This window comes from Cordyceps militaris, assembly GCF_000225605.1.
Source record: "Cordyceps militaris CM01 unplaced genomic scaffold CCM_S00010, whole genome shotgun sequence".
Classification (NCBI taxonomy): Eukaryota; Fungi; Ascomycota; class Sordariomycetes; order Hypocreales; family Cordycipitaceae; genus Cordyceps; species Cordyceps militaris.
In genome coordinates this window covers 432542-455835 of record NW_006271978.1, presented here as the reverse complement: position 1 = coordinate 455835, position 23294 = coordinate 432542, and the positions used below count along the sequence as shown (strand labels likewise).

The window sequence follows — 23294 nt, the reverse complement described above, 5'->3', positions numbered from 1 at the left end:
GGCCCAATAACCCGGTTCACCTTTCGAACTTCTTTTCAACCTCACTTCTTCATCACCGCGCATGCTCCATCTCCTTTTCCCTCCAACATGAAGCTGCGCGCGCTATGCACGGGCACTGCTTGAACATTCTCTTGCACGCTTCCCCCCCCTCGCATATGCTTCTCGCACGTTGATCTTGAACGATTTGCTGCGGCTTGTCTGAGGTGTCGCCGCGCAAGCGCCTTACCCACCTCGCATCATCAACTTCCCTCCCCTGCGAAGCGAAGCGCAAACTGACCTCTTTTCCAAAGATCAACGCCATGAGTCTCTCACTCAAGCACATCCCCTGCCCGGCCGGCCAAAACTGCTCGGCCTACATGTGCCTCTTTGGCGGCCACGCTGCTGACAGCGATGGCCCTGCCCTGTCCAGGCCGCCAAGCACCACGCCCAGCACCGACGCCACAGTCTCGTCCGGCCATGAATCAGACAGCAGCAGCTCTAGAAAAGCCGCCCGCCTTGATTCTCCCCGACCGACTGCGTCCAGCAGCAGGGCCGAGCCGTCTTCCGGCCGGCCCCCGCTGCTCCGTGAGCCGGATTCTAGAGGCTCGCCAGTGCCTCCCCGCTCACTGCAGCTACCCATCACGCCGCCACCCAAGCGGCGTGCCGTTGCCGTGAATGCCGCGTCAGCATCGACCTCAAAGGAGCCGTTGAAGCAAGAGTCACTCAATCCCCGATTGCTCAAGCATTCACCCGCTAGTCATGAGATCAGGCTGAAGCTCGTCAAGCTAGCCTACGCTGAAATCAAACGCCTCAACGAGGCATTGAAACGAGACGGCAAACATGATCGCCTGGTCCTATCCGACCAAGCGATCATCACACGCATACTCAATGACGAAGAATCCACGGCCGTTGGCAAGCCAGCTGTGTACACCAACATCATGAAAAACTACGTCATGAAATACAAGCGCCTTCAACTAGCCGACTGGATCAGGGACCGCCAAAAAGAGATGCCCGAGAGCAAGAAGCGCCAGCACGACGTCATGCAAGGCGACGCCCTCCTTGTCGAGACCGGCCTGACACCCGCTCAAGAGGTCGGTCTCCTCCAGCGGCTCCTAACCCCAATTGACGGCCTCGCCAACCACGGCTACGTCGCGTCGCCGCCAACCGACGCCGCCATTGCCGCCGCACGCGACGGCCTCGCCGCCGCCAAAGGCTGGGAGCAGTGCGACCGCTGCAGCCAGCGCTTCCAAGTATTCGCCGGCCGCCGCCCCGAGGACGGCGCGCTCACGTCGGGCGGCGCCTGCAACTTCCACTGGGGTAAGGCGTATTTCCCCGAAAAGACGGCCGGGAGCGCCGGCGGCAAGCAGCCCAAGCGCTTCCTCTGCTGTGGGGAACAGATGGGCGACTCGGCCGGGTGCTTCACGCACCCCAACCACGTTTTCAAAGTCGGCAGCGCGAGCCGCCTCGCCGCTGTACTCGCCTTTGCCGCCACGCCAGAGAACCCGGCCGCGCCGCCCGATCGCGCCGTCTGCTTCGACTGCGAAATGGGCTATACAGTGCACGGCATGGAACTAATCCGACTCACGGCCACCTCGTGGCCCGACGGAGCCGAGATCCTCGACGTGCTCGTCCGGCCCCTCGGCGAGATCCTCGACCTCAACTCGCGATTCTCTGGCGTGTGGCCCGACGACCTGGCCCGCGCCGCGCTGTGGTGCCCCGGCGACCCTCTCGTCCCGCCCACCACCGACGCCGACTCATCGTGCTCGCACGGCAGCGAAGAAGGCCAGGTCGCTAAGAAGCGGCTGCAGGTTGTCTCCTCGCCCGCCGTCGCCCGGACGCTGCTCTTTTCCCTCATCGCCCCGTCGACACCGCTGCTCGGCCACGGGCTGGAAAACGACCTCAACGCCGTCCGCGTCGTGCATCCGACTCTCATCGACACCGTCCTCGTCTTCCCCCACAAGGCCGGCCTGCCCTTCCGCCTCGGCCTCAAGGGTCTCATGAGCACCCACCTGCACCGCCGCATCCAGGTCCAGCACGGGCCCAAGATGCTCGGCCACGACTCGGCCGAGGATGCCCGCGCCGCCGGTGAGCTTGTGCGCTTCCGCCTCGCCCGCGAGTGGGCGGACATGAAGCGCGCCGGCTGGACCGTTGTTGATGGTGCGCTCGTGGCCCCGCCTGGCGGTGATGACGATGACGATGATGATGATGATGATGATGCTGCTGGCCCCGCCAACGACAGCGACGGAGGTGGCCGCTTGACGGAGGACTTTATCGAAGCGGCCGCCGAGTAGCCAGAGTGTTAGAGCGCGACTAACCTTGACCCTAGTAGTTACACCATCGGCGCCGCCACTCAACCAAAAGAGTGCCGCTGAGCGAGATTTGAATCGGGTCGGGAAACACGGGTTATGCCGCGGGGCATTGGGATTTTTTTCTTGGTTGTTGGGGGACTTGGCTCTTTAAAGGTACGTCTCCTCTTATATATATACAACGTTTGATCAATGGGACCCGGGATGCCAGGGAAGAGCGTCCGTACTTTTTTACAAAATCTTGCCACGTATTTGCTTCAGTGATTGCAGTATTCCTAATTTTTTTTTACTTCTCAACGTATGCTCAGTAATGATTGTATTGTTACAAGGGGAGGTACATGATTGTAGATTTTGCGCCCAACACATAAAAGAAGACGACTTTTTCTGAGCCATTTCAAAGCCATTGCAAAGCGGAGATTTACATCTTCTCCCTGTAGTCCATCCTCCCAGCCTATGATAAACCACCCGTATCCATCTAAGCTCTGCCAACAGACAGCAGGTACTGGCCACCTCCGCCATTCTTGCCACTGCCGCTGGGCAGGTACGCCACGTTCGGGTTCGACGCCAGCGTGGCCGCAATATCCCGCGCGGCCTCGATGCGACGAATCTGCACCAAGCCGTCGCCCGCCTTGGCAATGGCCTTGGAGATGGTCTCGGCCGACTCGGCCTCGCCCTCGGCGCGGATGACGTTGGCCTGGCGCTCCTGCTCGGCGCGCTCGACGATGAAGCGCGCGCGCTCGGCATCTTGCTGCGCAATCTGCTTCTGCTCGACCGCCTTGGTGAACTCGCGACCAAACGTCATGTGCGTGATGGAGACGTCCTCGAGGGCAATGTTGAACTCGGCGGCGCGGCGGGTCAGGTCGTCGCGGATACGCTGGGAAACGGCCTCGCGCTGGGTGATGAGCTCGGCGGCGTCAAACTGCGCGACAATGGACTTGAGCACCTCGTTGCCGATGGAGGGCAGGACACGCTCGTCGTAGTCGGCGCCGAGGTTCTGCAGTCGTTGTTAGCGTCTTGCTGCAAACAAGTATTTGGAATGTGAAAGGGGAGCACGTACCTGGTAAATCTTGGGAAGTTGCTTCACTATCGGGCGGTGCAGGACGCGGAGCGTCAGGCTGACCATTTGCATGTCCTTGGAGCCCGTCGTCGTGGCAATGTTTCTGGGCTTGGTGCGCACGTCAAAGACAATGGCGCGCTGCAACCAGGGAATCAAAAAGTGCGTGCCCTCGCTGATGACGTCCTCCTTGACACCAGACACCCTGTCAAAGATGACAGCGCGCGTGCCGCCCTTGACGTCAAATAGCGACTGCGAGGCCGCCATGGCGACGAGCGACGCTGGCACCGCCAGCTTGTACATGGAGTTGAGGGCTCTTGCTGCCATCTTGATCAAGTTCGTCCAGTAATTGTCCTTGCGTACAATTCGTTCGTCGTGGTTGGTCGCTGATCCTCGTTCGCGGCGATGACAGGCGGGATGGAGATGAGAATTGACAGACGGACACCGGATGAGATGGGGGGCGAGCTTTCAATCGAAGTTGCCTGAGCTGTGAGGTTCGTTTTCCAGTGAAGCACCGGCGCGCTAGTCTCGTTGTGGCCTGGTGGAGTTCCCCGGCTGCTCTGCGGGTGTGCAGACTTTCGCCTCTCCGAAAGATTGCCTTGGACCTCCCTCCCACCCATCGACCTCGACACCTCGAACATCTCCGCCCAATTCCGTCGCGAAACGATTCCGCCAAAATGAGACCGACTCAGAGAATGCTCAGCGGCCCCAACTGGAAGGTCGGCAAGTAAGTGGCGGCCCCTTTGCCCCGGTCGGGGAAAACAGCAAGCGCTGCGGCTTTTCCACGGCTATGACCCAGCTCTCGCAACCGACGATTGGCAGCTGCAATTAGACGATAGTGTATGCTAATCGGGATTTTTACAGCTGGCTTGGCCACGACTTTGGTGCTTTCGGTACGTGAGACGATTTGGAACAATTGCGTGTTGGACGTGGAAATGGACCGCGGGCGGCGCGGCGCATGGGACGAACCGGGCCAATCTTACGCCAATGCCTCGAGGTTTACCGCGATTGGAAGTGTCCAAAAGAAGGCGATAGGAAATACGAGGGAGATATGGATACTCGAACAGGACACTAACCGGACACAGGTGGCGCTGGCAAGGTCAAGGGCATCATCACCTACGGCATCGCCGCCAACCGTCAGAACCCCTTCGCGGGTGCCGCGCACGACGCCATCTTCAACACGTTTCGCCGCACCAAGTCTCAGATCTTCTTCTGGCTGCCGTCCCTGATGGCCGGCTACTACCTGATGCACTGGGCCACCGAGCGGTAAGCTGTCACCACGGACCACCGCCGTGCCTTGCCAGAGGAGAGTCGGAGCTAACTGGGACAAACAGCAACGAATACCTCAACTCCAAGGCTGGCCGTGCCGAATTTGCCGACCATGAGGAGTAAGAAGCGATATCAAAAACAACAACGATGGAGGAACGATAAATCAGGCGTTGTATTTGTGTACGCCTGCGGGCGCCTTTGTACATCAGGAGAGCGGGAAGACGCAGAAATAGACGTGGCTGCTGCCACTATACGGAATAAAACATATCACTTTACTTTGTCAATGATGTCTGATGGCGCATTGTGAATGGCGTCGCATTCTAGGTAATGATCAGCCGACGTATACGTGCTGTAACGAATGCACGCCAATTGACCAGCCAATTGATGTCAAGAGCTTTTGACCCTTAATTCAACAGTGTTTCGGATTTTATTTATTTTGTCAAGATTTGTTTTTCTGTTTTATTCATCGGTCAAATACTGTCATCGAAAATGCACGCGATGTCATTCGCCCACCAGTGGTATAGAGTCACGTGATGCATTCGGAAGCGGCAGTACCAAGCGCCGAAAACCCATGGCGGCCAGAAAAAAAGTTCTGGGACTGGCAAAAAAAATTAGTTTAGAGCGGACCAGCCAAGTGCCAACCTCTCGCCAAACCATTCGGATCCCAATTGGCCTTTCGATCAATTCCTTCCGAGTCTGTCCTTTTTGGAAATCGAATTGACAAGACACGACCTTTTCGATTATTTTTATCCAACATCACTATTTCCCACACTCACTTCTACACACGTTTTTTGCGACGTTGCCCAAATACCAAACAAAATGGCCGCCGAACGCCCCGACAAGAAGGAGAAGAAGGACAAGAAGGAGAAGCGCGCCAGCGAGGAAGGCGGTGTGAAGAAGGAGAAGAAGGACAAGAAAGAAAAGAAGGACAAGAAGGAGAAGCTCGCCGCCGCGCTCGAGGACAAGATCCAGCAGGACGCTGCCAAGCAGTCCAAGAAGGAGAAGAAGTCGGCCGCCGCTGCGACGGCTGAAAACGACTCGGACTCGGACATGGAGGACGGCGAAAAGGCGTCTGCGCAGGCCCTCGACCGCCCAGTGGTGTCGTTTGCCGTTCCTGTTGCCGACGAAAAGGGCATGAAGAAGGTCTACAAGACGATCCGCAAGTGTACGTTTTCTTCACTTACCCCTTCTCCCCTTCCCCCCCCCCAAAAACTTCTACTGACCTCAAACCCCACAGCGGCCAAGAACAACACGCTGAAGCGCGGCGTCAAGGAAGTCGTCAAGACGCTCCGCAAGTCGCCGGCCGCGGGTCCGACCAGCACGGCGTTCCCGGGCATCGTCGTCATCGCGGGCGACATCTCGCCCGCCGACGTCATCTCGCACATTCCCGTGCTGTGCGAGGACCACAACGTGCCCTTCATCTTTGTCACGTCGCGCGCTGAGCTCGGCGCCGCCGCCAAGACGAAGCGCCCGACGTCGGTCGTCATGATCATGGAGAAGCAGCAGGACGGCAAGAAGAAAAAGGCCGCCAAGAAGGAGGCCGGCGATGCGGACGACGCGGACGAGGGAGACGACTTTGCCGAGGCGTACGCGTCGCTGGCCAAGTATGTGCAAAAGGAGTACCAGAAGCAAAGTTTCTGGGCCAAGGGCGACTCCAAGGCGTGAGATGCTCGTGTTATCTGTTCAGAGGGTTTGAAAGAACAAAAGGGGGGGTCCAAGGACGAGAGAAAAAGAGGGCATTGGATGTGGGACTTGATTTGGATCAAATGGCTAGTTGCTCATGACACTGGCCAGCTGGGCATGGCGGCGTTTACGGTGTATATTCCACGTGTTTTATGGCATACAGTTAATGTTATGGATTGCTCATGTCTATCAACGGATGCAAGTGAGGCACATTCAAATTCTTTCGGCGTCAATTATTATTGAACTAGAGTTACAACAAGGGAACAGATTCGTAGTGAGGTGGCCACGACCGTCTCCTCCGAACGTATGCGCGGCAAATGGAAGTAGTAAGAGCTAACAACTAGAGTCCCCCGTCCTCCGCATCACACGCACAAATGCCGTCTCGGCTGTTCCAACACTTAGTTGAAAGGGTTAGAGCGCGTTCCCCACCAGGTGAGGACTAGGGACAGGCCGACTGTCTCGAAGAGCTTGGCGACGACGCTGGCACCGACGGTGTCGAGGGGACGCTTCTCAGTGAAGACCTGGGCGAGGAACTATATCGGCTGTCAGCATCTGTTTCAAGAGCATATGTTTGAAGAGCATCTGATTCAAGAGCATCTGTTTCAAGAGTGCGCAGAGAACCGGGGTTTGGTTCGCGTCCTCGGGGAAAAAAAACTTACACCGGGAGCAGCAGTGGCAGCAAAGATGAGACCGCCGAGGTAGGCGGCGCCCTTGTAGGAGAGAGTACCAGTAGCGTTGATGAGAGCGGCGACACCGTACGACTGAAGACCGGCACCGACAAACGAGGTGCCCCAGGCGGCGGCGGCACCGGCAGCCTCCTTGGACTTGATGAACTCCTCCTTGGTGTTGGCCGACTTGGCGCGCTGGTAGGTCTGGCCAAAGAGGGGCGAGAGGATGGCGAGCTCAATGCCGTGGTTGAAGGCAAGGCCAAGGGCGATAGCCGAGGGCTTGACAGAGGGAAGGTCTACCGACAGGAGTGTGTTAGCCGGCGTGTTCAACAAAAAGTCGAGCAAATCGAGAGTCAGAGCGAGAAAGGAGACGAGGGCATTGCGATTGGGCAGAGCGCAGCTTCAATGGCAACGAGTTTGGGAGAGCATGGGCGAGCTCGTGAAGTCTGCTCTGCAGGCGGGGGAGTGTGGGACGCCGCAAAACATGTTCTTCATGATGACGTCTGCGCCAGCAACAGCAACGGCGCGCGCAAGCTCAACGGTGCAGGGACAAGCGGCGGGCTGGTGGGATAGGTATGAGGAAACTTACACTGCAGAGACATTGTGGTTGGTTCTTGAAGACTTGACGTCGGTGTTGATGAAAGTGAGAGAGAGAGAGAGTAGAGTGCTTTGTCTGACGGGTGGTGGTGCAGAAAGAGGTTTGTGGTGTGAAAGGGAAGAAGAGGGAGGGGAGGCAAGAACAGAAAAGGGACGGGCCAAGATTTATTCAGCCAATGTCGCGAGTCCCAAACAGCTCACCTGGTCAACTCTATTTGGCTCCAAACGGGGCCAGCCAAGTCGCCTTTTTTTTTGCCCTTCTTCTCCCACATGAGAGCCGCAGAGGTAGCTGGTACCTTCCAACAGCTCCTCTGTATACATGATCGCGATCGCCACAGCTGGCGGCCCACTTGTCGGAATCAAGGCAGTTGGGGCTGGTGGCTGGAGCGCTCAGCCCACTGCGGGGAGGGTTCTAGGCCTTGTACTGGGTACCTCCCTGGCCAAAGATGTTGTCATACTGGCGCAATGCGAATGCAAGAAACCCAACGTGATGAAGAAGAAAAAAGACAAAGCCGCTTTATTACTGCAGGGGCCCAACAAGACAAGATATGGAGGCGCTTAGATGGACTTGACTTGTTACTCTCTCCTCTCTTTTTTTTTCTCTCTCTCTTCGGTCCAACAGTCCGCCGAGGCGCTGTTTGTTGCTGCGTTGCGCATTGTCGGTTTGCATGCCCACAAGTCGCTGGGGTGATGATGTCACCACTCCCTCGCCCCGAAATTGCGCCACATGCAACTGCTCGCTCATTAAGCTTGTCTTCACGCAACAAGTGTCGGTAGCGGACGGTTCCGGAGCAAAGTTGTTAGTAGCGAAAGTAATAAAGCCTCCAGGGCCTGCCCGTGTCCCGCGGTTCCATTTTAATACTTGGACTGGAACGGTTTTGCTGTCGGGTCCGAGGCTCGAGTCTCTTTATTCGGAAGCCATCTACATCCTCATCCAGCTCGGAGCCTAGCTGTTCTTTTTACAGTGCCGCCATCTTCAAACACAGTCTATGAATTGGCCTGGCCCTCAGCATCCTCCAGCAGCTGTATACTCTCCACGCTTCCTTTCGGCATAGCCCAAGCGGCGTGCGGCCATCACTCCAATGTGCTCACATTGACCCGGGGCTCTTCAAGTTCCTGATGGGCCACTCCGAAAAAGCAGGTTGACTTCTCAGGCAAGCTTCCCGTACTTCCTTTACTAGTTCTGCCCAAATCGGCTTCACCATTTCACACACACCATCAGCGCGGGCGCATTCTGGAATCGATCTCGAGCTCCAGGAATTAAAAATACAGCATCGAGCTTGAGGCCATTACCGAATCTTCATCAATTTTGATAGCCCCAGTCTCACAAGCTCCCCAAGTTGTGTGGAACCATCGCTCCGTGCCATCTGTTCTTCCCAGCTCTGAAGTACACTGTCAATATACTGCGCTGCTGCGGAAAGATGAAGGATATGTCCAATAGCCCGGTGTAGCGCCAGGAGGCGGGGGTTTGGCGGCTCAATTATCGGACTCTCCATCAAATGCAGAGTCCGTGTGATGGGAAGCATGGGATGGAAAGCAGGACTAAACGAGTCGATCAAGTAAGTGTTTGGTGGGCTGTTACCCTCTGTGATGGGCGTAAAATAAATCTCGAAGCGTCCAAAGTCCTGATGCATCTCCATTGAAAGAGTAAGCGCATTGCGCGGTCGATCAATGTCCGCAGCATTGATGAGGGGAGCAGCTTTTTTGTCGAGCATGTGCAGGATCTCCCAAGCTGACTTTCTGGCTTCGGCCTTGAAACGGTCAAATTATGCCTTTGTATTTGGTGTGTGTATACGTACCAGCTCCTGAGGCTCCGAATCAGTTTCAAACAAGATATGTGGAATGATGTGCGCAACTTCCAAAGTGCTAAACTGGGCGACTTGTTGACCGTCATCGTCAAGCGTCACGCTGCCGGCTATTCGCCCTTTTCTTTGCTCTCTGGCTTTATCCTTGTCATAATCCCGTGAAATAACGCAGCGATGTTTATCGCGGGTAAGGCACTGTCCCCGGAGCGCGGACAATCGCTGGGGCGTGCCGACGAATGCCTCGCTAGTTGCGGAGCGATAGTCGGGCGTGGGCTGGGGCGTCTTGCCTGTCGAGGCACGCACTGCAGAAGAGTTAGCTACAGGCAGGCTATTAGGGGAAATGAAGGCCAAGTCACAAGGCAGGAAGAATTGGTGGACTAGGTAGTCCGCGAATCCGAAAAGACGAGCACGTATATCTGCGGTTTCATGCTCCATGTCAATGGCTAGCCCATCAGGTGGCAGTTTTATGGCGTCAAAGAACGCTCGCAGGAAATGATCATGAGCTGTAGCGTCTTGTTGAAGCTCCTTTGCGTGCTCGTAAACCAGGCGAACAAACAAGGGTCGGTTGTATTCGCTCGTACCAGAGTCAGGATCTTCATCCTTGCAGTTGCTCAGGACCTCGTAGAAGCGTTGCTCCGCTGAAAAGTCCAATGGATCGTCGAGCGAGTCTTGGTGACGATAGTTAGGGTGTGCCATAGTGCAAGCTCGCTGTGTTTGAGAGTATGGGAGACAAGTTGAGATTTGTAATCGATGGTCGAGGGTTTGCGACTCGTGGATGGCTGCCTCAATTACAATATATATGAAGGTGACATGCGTGGGGTGGAGCTCTGTAGGCAGCCATCCGTCAATAACCTTAGAAGAATACTATAGCTCCTGCTGGACAGGTAGCAAATAGCGTCACGCAAATGACCCGGCAGTATTGCCATTGCATTTCGGCGATTATTTTTTGTTCATATTCTACCGGCTTAGCAGCTGTCATACATCGTGGCTGTAGGGGCTGTAAATGACAAAATACGTTGAAATGGGGAAGAATCTGTCGCTTTCAACGTCCAAGACAGGTTTGCAAAACGTCGCATGCCAGATCGCACACTGTGAATTTGCCCATTTACAGCCAGCGTACGAAAACTAACGATGCACCAGCACAAGAAACACAAAGAGGAAATATAAATTCAGCTTCCTCCCGATCCCCTTCAGCTCCCAGCATCCAGTGCACAACCAATCATCAAACTTGGAAATGGAATAGAAATGCACATGTAAACGCAGCAAAGACAGCAACAGCGCGAATATTGCAGATTTATGTAAACAATGTACCAACTTTTTTTTGCATCAAGCTGGCACAAAACAAAAACGCCAAATCTCCATGTGTACAAGCGGACCAGCAAGCCCAGTCGAGTCGTAAAAGTACGCCTCCCCAAAAGGAACAAAAGACAGCGCCACAGCTGGTGGAAGCCGGCCAACAGTGGTTGAGCATAATCAGCCGGTTCCCAGTCAGCAGGGCGTCAGACGGTCGACAAGTCAAACAGGCTGCTAGCCCATCGACTGACTGTCTTCACCCCCGCGAAGGGCCAGCAGCGCACGTACGTCGTGCACATACTGCAGGCCTTCAAGCATCGGCACCAGGTGCATCAAGTCGTTATCCGTGGGGTCGTTGATCCAGCCTTGGATCGGAATGGCATTGTCTGCATTTGTCAGTACACACGAATAGTCAAAGAAAAGGCACAAGAAGAGCGGCCTACCCTCGTGAAACAGATAGCTCAGCGGGCTATTATCCAGAATCATGACCTTGCTCAGGTCAGGCTCTACCGAGCTCAGGTCCTTGATGTATGCCCCTTGTCGGTATGTGCAGTGTTGCCGGTAGTAGCGCGCAGAGAAGAACTTGCGCTCCGACTCGAGCCAGTCAATCACCGGGTCTGCGTACTCTTGCACCGACGCCGTAAACACCACCAGATTGTACCACTTGCAGATGCGCCGCAGGAACTCGTCGCAGTAAGGTCGCTTGTTGACCCAGTACAGAATTGGATGCTGCGCCATGCCCGCGCCGCCGCCACCACCGAGTCCCAGAGAAGCCGCGTTAAGGCTGACCTCGATCATGTGGCCGCTGTTGAGGCGCCCGCCCTTGGACATGCTGTGGATGAGCGTCTCATCCAGGTCCAGAATCAGCGTCTTCTGCTGCTTGCGGGAGGGCTCAAAGTTGATGTACGATGGTTGTCGGCGGGGAATGAGCGGTCGGGGAGGGGCGGGTGCCTTGGGGTACTTGGTAAGGGCGGCGTGGGGAGAGGTGGGCGACTTGAGATGGGCCGACAGCTCCTGGCCGTACTCGCTGAGCTTGGTGCGTGGTGCTGCAGACTGCGTCTTACGGTGCTGCTTGCGTTGGCGGGTGGCGTCGTCGTTGTTCAGCTTGATTCGTATCGACCGGCGCGACGACCCGCCTTCCTCGGAGGACTGTAGCGACTTGGATCGGTTGTGGTGGCTGCTGGTGGAGGGGGTCTGAGAATGGTCGGAGTCGGATTCGGAAGACATGGAAGACGATGTGCCTGGGCGTGCGTTGGCGGGCGGTGCTAGCATATTGTTGTAGCCGGAGGAGGGTGTGTGCGAGTCGGCTGACTCGCTGTCACCGTGCGCCTGGTTGCTGCCATAGGCCGCTTTCCGCCTCGAGTTGGGATACACCCCGAACAGCTTCTTAAGCTGCGACATGGGAGCAAATACATCCTCGTCATCGTAGAAGCAGGCAATGAGATAGACCCCGGGAGAGGCGAGCGCGGAGAGGAACCAGCGGAGAGAGTTGACGACGCTCGCCAGCACGCGCCGGGGTAGCCATTGCCCACGCGAGGTGTGCCACGGCTCTGACGATTCCCTGCCTTCAGACAAGAGCGGCGTCTGCTCCGAGGGCGCCGACTTTTCATCATGGGAGCCTTCAAAGGTGTCGGGAAAGGGCTCCGTATCGTGGCCCTGGGGACCATCACCATCGTGAGCGTCGTGGAGCTTCTCGTCGATGCCGGGCAGTTCTAGGCTCATCGAGGTGAGACTGTTGGTTCGTGTAGGGGATGCGCTGGACGACGGCGACACGCGCGAGGTGATGATGTTGAGCGAGTTCATGGTGGCTTAGGGGCGACCAGCCATGGGCCGACGGAGCGCAAGACAAAATGTACAGGTTTTGGCCGGGCGTCGTGCGCGGGAAGGGCGGCCTCGTTGTGTTTGTTTCAAATCTCTCGCGATACGGGTGCCGACGCTACAAGCTGTGCTGGGCGGGCAGCGGCGGCGATGGGGGGCGAGAGTCGCGGAGGCGCGGATGCCTCTGGGCCGGGTTATGCCGACGATGTTTTTCTGGCGTTGTTGTGGTCGCGGCAGCCGAGCCAATTCAACAGGTCGGGCAGGGTTGGAAGGGGAGTGATTAGAGGCGGCTGCGTGGTAGGAGATGGAGATGCATGCGCAGCGAATGGGGGACTGCTCGCGGGGATGCGGAAGCGGAGGGCGGCAGTGATGCGAGGGGAGCGGACTCGGGTGTGGTTGAGGTTTTGAGGGGGAGCTGTCAGCGTTGAGAATTGTCGGGACCTCGTTCAAGCCTCAAGCCCCGGGGCGTTGCCGTCGTCTTGGATTGGCCGCTTGTCTGGATTGGGGCAGGCGGACCGGGCGGCTTTCATGGCTTTCATTCGCCGGATGGGCGAGCTTCAGCGGGCTTTACAGGCTTTACAGGCTTTATTACAGAGCATCGCCTCGCTGCGGCGGAAGCTCCAGCGAGCTGACTCGCCGCAGATCTAGCGGGTTTTACCACTGTAACCGCTGCTTCGGGACCGCCACCGCGCCAGAACCTCCGCTGGGTGCTAGAGCCCCGGTGAGCCCCGCCAAATGATGACTTGAACATCCGTTTCGCGTTGCATCGCGGCATTCCTTTTACTGTCTATCGAACCCCATTTGCCTTGTTGGGCTGATCGTATACTCTCCGCTCATTATGGGCTATCCGCTGGTAGCTCTTCACCAGTTCAGGTTCAGGGTCTAGCATCATGCGTTACTACTACATATCTTGAGCACATAGGGGCAGTAGTACTGGATCTGTCTAAAGATGCCCGGAATTGATCGAAAAGCAATTCTACCGAAAATCAGTTACTTCTATAAACCAAGACTTCATCTTCATTACTCGCTCAATTAATCTATTTTGTTGCCGACCTGCACATCATCTTGTCGCGGTAGTGGGGCTTTTCCCGACGACTAGGCGGCAACTCAGCCGCCCTACACTTTTTTTAAACCACCACGCATCTCCCCCATCGTTTTGCTTCTTCCTACCCAATAACTATCAATCACTGCCGTCGGTTTCTCATTTTTTTTCTCTCACGGCTGTGCTCTCTCGAAGCAAGCGCAGCCAAGCTTCGCTGGCAGCGCCCAGCCACCATGAGCTCCCAAAAATATGCATTCCTTCCCATGGATGATGGCGAAGTTGGCCCTCAAAAAGTAACAAAGGAAAAGAAGCGCCGCAGCCACCGCAAAGATCGCGATGACGACCGACACAGAGACCGCGACGATAGACCCTCCAAATCCTCAAGGCATCGCCATCGCAGCCGCTCCAAATCTCCCCGCCCTTCTCAGAACGACCACTCCAAGTCCTACCGCAAGCGCGACGACAAGGTCACGTTCGACGACCGTTGGGCTGACGAGGCGCCTCCCTCTGACGATCCTGATCAAGGCGAAGAAGAGCCCGAGTTTGAAGAATCAGCCAGCAAGCGAGTGAAGCTACAACATCAAGAGCCCGCTGACGAGGACCTCTCTGACGGCGCCAAAGAAGAGCGTGATCGTCGGCGCGATCAAGACGAACGAGAAGCCTTCTCGAAGCGCTTAAAAGAAAAGGATGACTCGCGCTCAAAAAAGGGGCATCGTGATGGTGAGGTCACAGCAAGAAGGCGTCTGGGTGATGACGCCGCTGCACGGGACGCTGCTCTCCCCGATATACGCGAACGGTCGCGACAAGAATACCTCAAGAAGCGAGAGACGGAGCGCCTAGCCTTGCTGCGCAAACAAGTCGCTGAAGAAACAGCTGAGCTTCAGAGCGGTGTCCGACTATCCGACAGAGAACGAGCCGACTTCGCAAAGAATAGGGAGATCCTGCGCCTGGCCGAAGAACGGCTCAAGATTGACGACCACCGCGATGGCTATGTTATGCCCGAGGACTACCTCACAGAAAAGGGCAAGATGGATAGGAAGAAAAAAGAAGAAGCTCTATACAAACGCTACGTGGAAAAAGACGAATTCGGCCAGGAAAAGTTTGTCACAGAGCACGAGGAATGGGAGCGCGAGCAGACGCTCAAGGCCAAGGCGCAGATTTCTCGGCCTGAGCTCCAAAACACAGAATACGATTATGTCATGGACGACAGCCAATACATCAATTGGAGTCTCGATTCGCGCATGCCCAGCGAGCGGGATACCATGACGGCTGAACAGCGCTTCATGGAGCAGCAGCTCGACGCGGCAGAGAAAAAGGCCCTGACGATGCAGGAAACGCGAAAGAGCCTCCCAATCTACCAGTACCGAGACGAATTCCTGGCTGCCCTCGAGCAGCACCAGGTCTTAGTAATTGTCGGTGAAACCGGTAGTGGTAAAACGACACAGCTGCCCCAATATCTCCACGAGGCGGGCTATACCAAAGGCGGCCTCAAAGTTGGCTGCACGCAACCGCGCCGAGTCGCAGCCATGAGTGTGGCTACGCGTGTCGCCGAAGAAGTCGGCGTCAAGGTTGGCAACGAAGTCGGCTACTCGGTTCGTTTCGAGGATTGCACAAGCGACAAAACGGTCCTCAAGTACATGACTGATGGTATGCTGCTGCGAGAATTCATGACGGAGCCCGATCTAGGCGGCTATTCCGCTCTCATGATTGACGAGGCCCACGAGCGTACTGTCCATACTGATATTCTATTGGCCTTGCTCAAGGATCTCTCCCGCGAGCGCAAGGACCTGAAGCTGCTTATTTCTTCCGCCACCATGAATGCCGAAAAGTTTGCCTCGTACTTTGACGACTGTCCCATTTTCAACATTCCCGGCCGTCGCTACCCTGTCGACATTTACTACACCCCCGCCCCCGAGGCCAACTACCTCGCCGCCGCCATCACCACCGTCTTCCAAATTCACACGACCCAGGACAAAGGCGACATCCTCATCTTCCTTACTGGTCAGGACGAGATTGAGGCGGCCGAGCAGGAAATCGCCGAGACGGCTAAGAAGCTCGGCAGTCGCGTCAAAGAGCTCGTCATCTGTCCCATCTACGCCAACCTGCCGTCGGAGCTGCAGACGAAGATCTTTGAGCCGACGCCAGCCAACGCGCGCAAGGTCGTCCTGGCGACCAACATTGCCGAGACGAGTTTGACCATTGACGGAATCGTCTACGTAATTGACCCTGGCTACGTCAAGGAAAACATGTACAACCCCGCCACGGGCATGTCCAACCTCATCGTAGTGCCATGCTCGCGCGCCTCGGCCAACCAGCGCAGCGGTCGTGCCGGCCGTGTCGGCCCCGGTAAGTGCTTCCGGCTGTACACCAAATTCGCCTACATGAATGAAATGGACGAGTCTACGACGCCCGAGATTCAGCGCACCAACCTCAACAGCGTCGTGTTGCAGCTCAAGTCGCTCGGCATCAACGAGCTGCTGGATTTCGAGTTCATGGACCCGCCGCCGACGGAAGCCCTCATCGGCGCCCTTAACCAACTCTTTGCCCTGCAGGGGCTCAACCACCGCGGCGAGCTGACCAAGCTGGGCCGACAGATGGCCGAGTTTCCCACGGACCCGATGCTGGCCAAGGCGGTGCTGGCGGCAGACAAGGAGGGCTGCGTGGACGAGGTGCTCGCCATCGTGTCCATGCTCGGCGAGGCCTCGGCGCTCTTCTTCCGGCCCAAGGACAAGAAGATCCACGCCGACAGCGCGCGCAACCGCTTCACAGTCAAAGACGGCGGCGACCACGTCACGCTCCTCAACGTGTGGAACCAGTGGGTGGACAGCGACTACTCGCCCATCTGGTCCAAAGAGAACTTTTTGCAGCAGCGCTCGCTGACGCGGGCGCGCGACGTGCGCGACCAGCTGGCCAAGCTATGCGAGCGCGTCGAGGTGGCCCCCTCGACGTGCGGCGCGAGCAACCTGCGGCCCATCAAGCGCGCCATCACCGCCGGCTTCTTCCCCAACGCGGCGCGCCTGCAGCGCAGCGGCGACTGCTACCGCACCGTCAAGAGCAACGCCACCGTGTGGGTGCACCCCAGCAGCGTCTGCATGGCCGTCGACCCGCCCGAGAAAATGGTCGTCTACTTTGAGCTCGTCCAGACCACCAAGGAGTACATGCGCAGCGTCATGCCCATCGAGCCCGCCTGGCTCGCCGAGCTGGCGCCCCATTTTCACAAGAAAAAGGACATTGAGCAGCTCGAGGACAAGAAGATGCCCAAGCAGCGGTAGACGCACTGTCGGCAAATGTACGGTTGAAGCCTGCGCAAGCACTCCAGCGATGGAGGCACCCACACATACTTAGCATACATATACAGCATATACACAAGCAACATCAGAACACCAGAAGAAGACCTCTTATCTATATCTTCACGGCCCTACGATTTATTGTACATGCATACCAACAATATCCATTCTACACGTGCTACAAAGTAAGCTCTCGTCCATCATGTACACGCTCATCTTCAATAACTTGACCATTCAGGCGAGGGTCTTCCAGAGACTCCTGCCACCTATCAAGGAGCTAGTATTTGCGATTGTCGAGTTTAGTCTATGAGTTTGGATGCCATTGCCACTGCGGCATCGTCCCGCTTCTCCGGTAAAACTAATGCTCTACTCTCAAGTTCTCGCATCTTCAACTTGACAAACCCCTCCATGGTAGCCACCTCGCGCTCGCTCAACATATCAAGTCTGGCGCGGTGGTCACCCAACTCATTGTGTCCGTAGCTGCTAGGGTCAATGAACCTCCAGAATATAAAGTCGAATGCCCAGCTGTTTCTAGCTGCATAATTGATCAACCAAGACTGATCGTCCCATCTCCTCCGCATCTGCTGCGATAACGGGACGAGGCTGGGGCAGGCGGATATCGAACCACCGGTATTCTTTTTCTCCTCATCCTCCAAAACGCTCAGAAATGTATTCAGTCGGGGCTCGTACGCTTCCATCCATGATGCATAGCCCCCAGGCCAATATTCTGGGCTTTTCAGTAACAGCCACCACGGCGGATCCAAAGAAAATTGCGCCGGCGCAGCGTAAGCAAATTCCCAGTCTACAACAGCGACCACTCGAAGGTTTTCATCGATCAAAACGTTGGACGGGCGCAAGTCCTCAGAGTACAATCGAAATCCAGCGTCGTCTTCATGGCCATCGCCAGTGTCAAACTGGCCGCTCATTGCTAGCCGTTGAAACAGCCGACGGGAGACAAATTTGTCGCGCGCATCGTCCTCGTCCAAGATGGCATCATTGCGCTGCAGAGCCGCTTGTAACATATGCATATCGGCCAGTGCCGAGTACCATTGCTTGGATGTAGTGTAGGGCTGCGAGGGAAGGAGTTCTGGTGGGACACCAGCAAACTCGACCAGAGAGTTCATGTTTTGGATGAGGGGCCGGCCAGACGCTGAGGTTAGGCCATGGCTGCCCTGGACTAGTGAGCCAATTTGTGGAAATGATAGTGTAGATAGCTGTAGTAGAATGTTGGCCATCTGCCCGTAGAGGAGCCTAAGTTCAGATTCGCTGATATTGGCGTTCAAGGTATGGGGTTCGTTTGGTGGAAGAAGTGGATCGTTTAAAGCGTCAGATAGAGTTCTTTCATGATCTATATAGTCCATAATGATAAAAGGACCAAGACCAGTGGGGTTTTCTGCACCGGTTCCGTGGTGATATATGCGCGGCACCGGAATCGTCGTGTTCGCAGCTACGTAACGCATAGTAGCCACTTCGTAGCTGACCTTTTCCTCCGGGAACTTGACAATGCCTGTTCAATATTAGCAGTGTTGATTGTGCCATTGATAGTTTCGTGTGTGATGACGCAGATTACCTTTGCGGGGGATTCTCATCAATGCCGATGAGCCGTCCTTGTACTGCAACCGAAAAGCAATGTTGTATCCGCCTTGAATCGGTCGGTGGAGCTCCATCGGTACTCCAGGCCGATATCTCGTGATCAGGTGGGCAACTGCACGGTACGTTTCCGCATTGTGTAGTGACCTCTCCCAATTGTCGACGTCTTTGTCACTATTTTCCCAAGCAAGGTCGTCCTTCTCCATACGGATGTATCTGAGCTTGAGGGGCATTGTGTTCATAACCGATGAGCGGTGTCTGGCTAGGATGCAAGAGGCGAAAACAAATCTCTGCCCGCCTTGGGTGAAATACAGAGCCCGTCAGGGGTTTAAGCTGACACGGCTTCCAACAGACAGGGCAAATGCGGGTCGTGAGCACGAGGCTACCCCGCGCACGCTCAGCATCAGATAGCCGCCTTTTTCCAACTAATGCGCGTCAAGGTTCAGCAACAGCTCACCCCAGTACAAGCCTCACTTCGCAGGTTGGAACTCATCTACTCTTGGGCACGGGCTTAAGAAACCTAAGTTTGCAGCATTGCGTCTTAAAGCACCGGCGCCAACTCTCAAGATGTGCAAACATCTCGCGCAGACAGTACTATTGCGAGAAATATAAAGCTACTCCGAAGCATACTTATACACACCAAACCTGGGCGGAATGCCGAAAGGCGAAAGCACGGGGACATCGCTGCGTGGGCGCTGCGCCCGAGAAGACGGCACGGGGAACGTCATCGTTCTTGGGTCTGCGACGAGGCCCGGAGACTGTCCCATGTGCCCGCCAGAGCTTCCGAAGGATCATTGACCACGTCCTGTTGTGCCTACTTTCGGTGCCTCAGCCACCAAGTGATAGGCAGGATAGTAACGAGGGCGAGCATGAGGGGACTAGCAAACGAGGACAATTGTGTCTGTTTACTTGGTGGCAGAATACCTGACAAGATCAGTTAGCATCGAAAGGCCCGCGCCTTCATGTGGTTGTGTACCTTTGCTCATGTCCTCCAATACCTCTGTCATTGAGGAGTACTGTCCTTTCCAGCATCGAAGAATGACATGTCCGGCTGGAACATCTTCTAGAGATGGGAATTGGCCTTGGCCGAAGAACTTTTCAATCTCAGATGCATCTTTGTCGTGAAAGGGTGTGTGGCCAGTCATGACTTCATAAAGTGTTGATCCTAGCGCAAAATGCTCTCGCTTGATAGAGACTGAAGTGTCGCCTGGAAATGAATGGCTAATCTCGTAGACTGTTAGGAAAGGCAGTCCGTCAATAGACGAGCCCGCAAAATCGCCGATCCTAGCGTCCAGATTTGCATCGAGGAAGATATTATTGCATGATAGATCGCCATGCAAAACGCCTTTGCTGTGGAGAAAAGCAACGCCGGAAGCGACTTGCTCGGCCCAGCAAAGACGACGCTTCAGGAGAATAGGCTGGTGAGTTGTTGCGCGGTACTGTCGGATTGAGCCATTCTGCTGGAATTGGAGTAGTAGACTGCCATCTAATACACCAAAGAACGGGACGATACGACTATGAGATTCTTACAATAGACGATAAGGTAAGAGGTCTCTATAGGTAGTATAAAGCAATAAATAGCGATTTTTCTTGCCTTAGGTAGTATAGAGGAATAGTAATTAGTCTATCTCTTCTTTTATCCTAACTATCTATAGTTTTTAATAACTACTAATTAGTATTAGAAGTAAGGTGTATGTAAATAATAATAAAATAATAAATAATGTTAATTTGGTTCCTAATGATTAAGATAACTAACTGTTAAACGCTGCCTTCCTTGATGGCTGGAATTAAGGAAGACCCACGAGAGTGGGTCTTCCACCAGCACTGGCCAATCAGAGGCCAGCATCGAATTGGGTGCTTGCGCAGGTTCAACAGTAAGAATCACACCACAAGCTCTCTCACAACCAAGGGGAACAAGCTTGATTAGTCGTGGCACAGCAAGCTAGGCGTATTGATAGAGTGCAAACAGCTTCATGAAGCCGTGTGAAACTAAACACCTTGTAACCAACAAAAAACCTTTCGCGATGATCACCGGAGCCCCGCTGGCAACTTCCGAAGAAAATATGGTTCCTCGGCTCGCCTCCTCGCAAACAAGAACAGCTACCAAAAAAACGTGCGGTCTCCTTGTAGTAAATGTCAAATACAAGGTCATAGAAGTGGTGCAAGATGCTACCCTTTGCGAGGTAGAAGCAGCCCATAAGCTAGGCGGAATTTACAGCGGGTAGTCCAAAACCCACAGCGGGCGCTGTTAACCAAGCGGGGCGCTCCAGTCGGTAGCGTGCTTATATCAGCAGCGTGACCTCTCCTTATTTGTACTATGGAGCCAACTCCGTACGACAAACAACACAACCCGAAGTAAAACAAAGCAAAGAAAGCAAAGCATGGTAATAAAACGTTAGGCAAGTCGCCGCCGTCATCAACACAGTAGCCCTCATGACAGCGGCACAATCAGAATTTATGCTAGATTATAACGAAGCCAAACTTCCGGTATCGTCCCGCAAACGCAATGCCGTGGCGGGGCCTAACACCGTCACTACGCGTGCCGCAAAGCGCCGCTGCGCCCAAGTTGCGCGACATAATCAACGGGGCCCTAATAACGCTACACTAATGTCTCTCGATGCCGCCATGCGAGCCGATTGTCGACGTCGTCTCTACGTGCACCCGATTGCCTGGACGCCACACCACCTTGAGCTACTACGCGTCCACTTTAACAAAGCGAAACCTCTTAGTCGCTAAGGCATGGCCGACGCCCAAGCTGGCTCCGATACGAACAATGAACAGGCGCACGCAACAGACCTCCCTTGGAACGTGGAAGACAGTCTGCGTGCGATGGAATGCTTAGTGGGCTGGAGCACGGACCTACAGAGAGCAGCGATGGCAGCTTTACTACGGAGCTTTAGGCTGACGCGGATTAGGTACGTCTCCAGAGAGAAAACGAGAAGAAAAAGACGACGAAGAACAGCAGCTAACACTTGTGTGCCAGGTACTAGGACCGAATCGAGATGCAGTTTAGAGGGGAAACTGTTTGCCGTTTACATGTACAGGGCGTATAGACGGCCAGGACAGGAGACCGAATGATGATTTCTACCAACTTCGATGCGATATCCGAGGCGCGACACAAGTGGGTGCACGGAGGTAAAGGGAGAGCTGGTCAGAACTACGGTGCCGGGTTCATCGTGAGGCGCAAGAAGGAAAAGGCGCTGCAGCCCACAAGGGCCTACCGGGATCCATACATCTGCAGCCTGCTCATCGCGCTGGCGCAGGCGCACAGGAAGTTGGCCCCCGAAGCGCCATGCTGGAAGGTGCTCCTGCTCGCTGTTCCGGGCGTCGGCGCGCAGCAGCTCTACTGCTACCAAGGTTGGGTGCCCGCGGGCCTCCTCCGGAGGCTGGACGAGCCGTCGGCCGCGGTAGCCTGTATGGACGTGGCGATTCGTATCTCGACGATAAGCCTAGCGACGCCGCAAAACGCAGCGCGCCGCGTTTGGGAGGTGTTGCATGAGGAAGAACTTGTGTGAGAAAATAAGGTGGAAGGGGGGGTAAAGGAGAGAAGAGGAGGCAGATGTCCAAGGTTGCCACTAGACTCATCCTAATGACTACATTATAGAGGCCGCAAAAATTTGGCTTATCTGTATCTTGCGAAAGGATGTACTGATAATACGCTGCCCTTGCTCAAGGCTACTAATGTGCCCCGAGAAACAGCCACTCACAGGCTCGCGCGGGGCAACGGTTCAAGACTTATTTTTAACTGCTGTCACTAGTTATCTGGCTAACATGAAGTCAAGAATCTGTTGGGTGCCGGTTCTTAAAAGTCGCAGAGAACCTGATGCCGGCTCGGGTCGTTGTGACTTGTGACGCGCGACCTCTTCATATCTCGGGAGGCACTCTCTCCGCATTGTCATTGGGGAACACAAATGGCAGCAGTACAAGTTCTGCCCCTTTTCCTAATCACCGTCTTCAAGGTCCCCCCATGGCACCACATAGTAAGTATTGCGGTAAGTATTGCGAGCATATTGGCCCCGTGCTCCTCCCCGTCCCCGGTAACTCGTCCGGCGTCGACCGGACCACGCCCTCTCCCCAGCGCAGCTTCGTCGTATCAGGTAGCGGCTCCAGCTGCGGCTCCTGGTAGTTGGCGCCGACGGGCTGCGCGTACGCAGTAGTCCGCCTCTCTTGCGGCTGGTACGTACTTGATTTCCGTGAACCATTTCATCTCGGGAAAGCGCATAAGCAGCGCGTACTCCACCCCGCCCTCGCAAATGTTTGTCGTGAATCTCGAGAAGCATTCCTCCGTGTCCGGGGAGATTCCGACGTCCTCGATCGCCGCCCAGGCGCCGGGGTCCACCTCGCGTCGAATTAGCTCGTCCCGCCCATTCACTCTAAAATCGAGTGTTTTAGGGAGAATTGGGGTTTCCAGGAAGAAGAAGGCGGCCTCGGCACAAAAAAAGAGTACATCTGAGGATGGCCGGAAGAAGACGTCGCGGTCGAAGTCCAGAAAGACGCCGCTTTTCACGACCTCATCCCGCCAAGCGCGGCACACGCATAGCAAATCGGCCCCCAGTTCCGGGACGGAAACCGTGAGCCTAGTTTCCTCTCGCCAATGGGGTTGTTCCCACCTGACCTCGATGATGCGCTTAGGCAATGCAGCTTTGACGATCATGTACTCGAGCTCCCGCGGAAGCCGGCGGGGCGGCAACGATGCTGAGTCGGGCAGGGTCTTCAGCGAGCGTTTCATCGCCTTCGCCAGTTTTCTTATAATCTTCCTTATGTTCTTAAAGCACAGCGAGCATTTCGTCCTCTTCCCTGTTTTCTTATGGCGTAGCGAGCGTTTCGTCTTCTTCCCTATTTTCTTATGGCGTAGCAAGGGTTTCGTCGCCTTCGCCAGTTTTCTCGTCCTCTTCCTTGTGTT

At 55.4% G+C, this 23294-nt stretch overlaps 7 protein-coding genes across 7 annotated transcripts; 3 read left to right on the top strand and 4 right to left on the bottom strand.

Annotated features, from left to right (window-relative positions):
- Positions 1-299: 299 nt before the first annotated feature.
- CCM_09663 (RNA exonuclease Rex3, putative) lies at positions 300-2270 on the top strand (the record flags this gene model as incomplete). Its single annotated transcript, XM_006674796.1, has 1 exon — positions 300-2270. The coding sequence occupies one exon, from the start codon at positions 300-302 to the stop codon at positions 2268-2270; it is 1971 nt and encodes a 656-aa protein (XP_006674859.1).
- A 490-nt stretch (positions 2271-2760) lies between these two features.
- On the bottom strand, positions 2761-4722 carry CCM_09662 (prohibitin; the record flags this gene model as incomplete). Its single annotated transcript, XM_006674795.1, has 5 exons — positions 2761-3279; positions 3343-3655; positions 3703-4110; positions 4416-4660; positions 4684-4722. The coding sequence occupies 5 exons, from the start codon at positions 4720-4722 to the stop codon at positions 2761-2763; spliced, it is 1524 nt and encodes a 507-aa protein (XP_006674858.1).
- A 705-nt stretch (positions 4723-5427) lies between these two features.
- CCM_09661 (small nuclear ribonucleoprotein complex protein Nhp2, putative) lies at positions 5428-6273 on the top strand (the record flags this gene model as incomplete). The annotated part of the gene is made up of 2 exons (XM_006674794.1): positions 5428-5773; positions 5846-6273. 2 exons carry the CDS (start codon positions 5428-5430, stop codon positions 6271-6273), a joined length of 774 nt encoding a protein of 257 aa, XP_006674857.1.
- Positions 6274-6689: 416 nt separating this feature from the next.
- CCM_09660 (uncharacterized protein) lies at positions 6690-7561 on the bottom strand (the record flags this gene model as incomplete). Its single annotated transcript, XM_006674793.1, has 3 exons — positions 6690-6824; positions 6951-7255; positions 7549-7561. 3 exons carry the CDS (start codon positions 7559-7561, stop codon positions 6690-6692), a joined length of 453 nt encoding a protein of 150 aa, XP_006674856.1.
- A 3327-nt stretch (positions 7562-10888) lies between these two features.
- On the bottom strand, positions 10889-12457 carry CCM_09659 (NIF domain-containing protein; the record flags this gene model as incomplete). The annotated part of the gene is made up of 2 exons (XM_006674792.1): positions 10889-11040; positions 11098-12457. 2 exons carry the CDS (start codon positions 12455-12457, stop codon positions 10889-10891), a joined length of 1512 nt encoding a protein of 503 aa, XP_006674855.1.
- A 1290-nt stretch (positions 12458-13747) lies between these two features.
- CCM_09658 (ATP-dependent RNA helicase DHX8) lies at positions 13748-16786 on the top strand (the record flags this gene model as incomplete). The annotated part of the gene is made up of 1 exon (XM_006674791.1): positions 13748-16786. The coding sequence occupies one exon, from the start codon at positions 13748-13750 to the stop codon at positions 16784-16786; it is 3039 nt and encodes a 1012-aa protein (XP_006674854.1).
- Positions 16787-17100: 314 nt separating this feature from the next.
- Positions 17101-18624, bottom strand: CCM_09657 (Protein kinase-like domain; the record flags this gene model as incomplete). The annotated part of the gene is made up of 2 exons (XM_006674790.1): positions 17101-18308; positions 18372-18624. The coding sequence occupies 2 exons, from the start codon at positions 18622-18624 to the stop codon at positions 17101-17103; spliced, it is 1461 nt and encodes a 486-aa protein (XP_006674853.1).
- Between the last annotated feature and the right edge of the window lie 4670 nt (positions 18625-23294).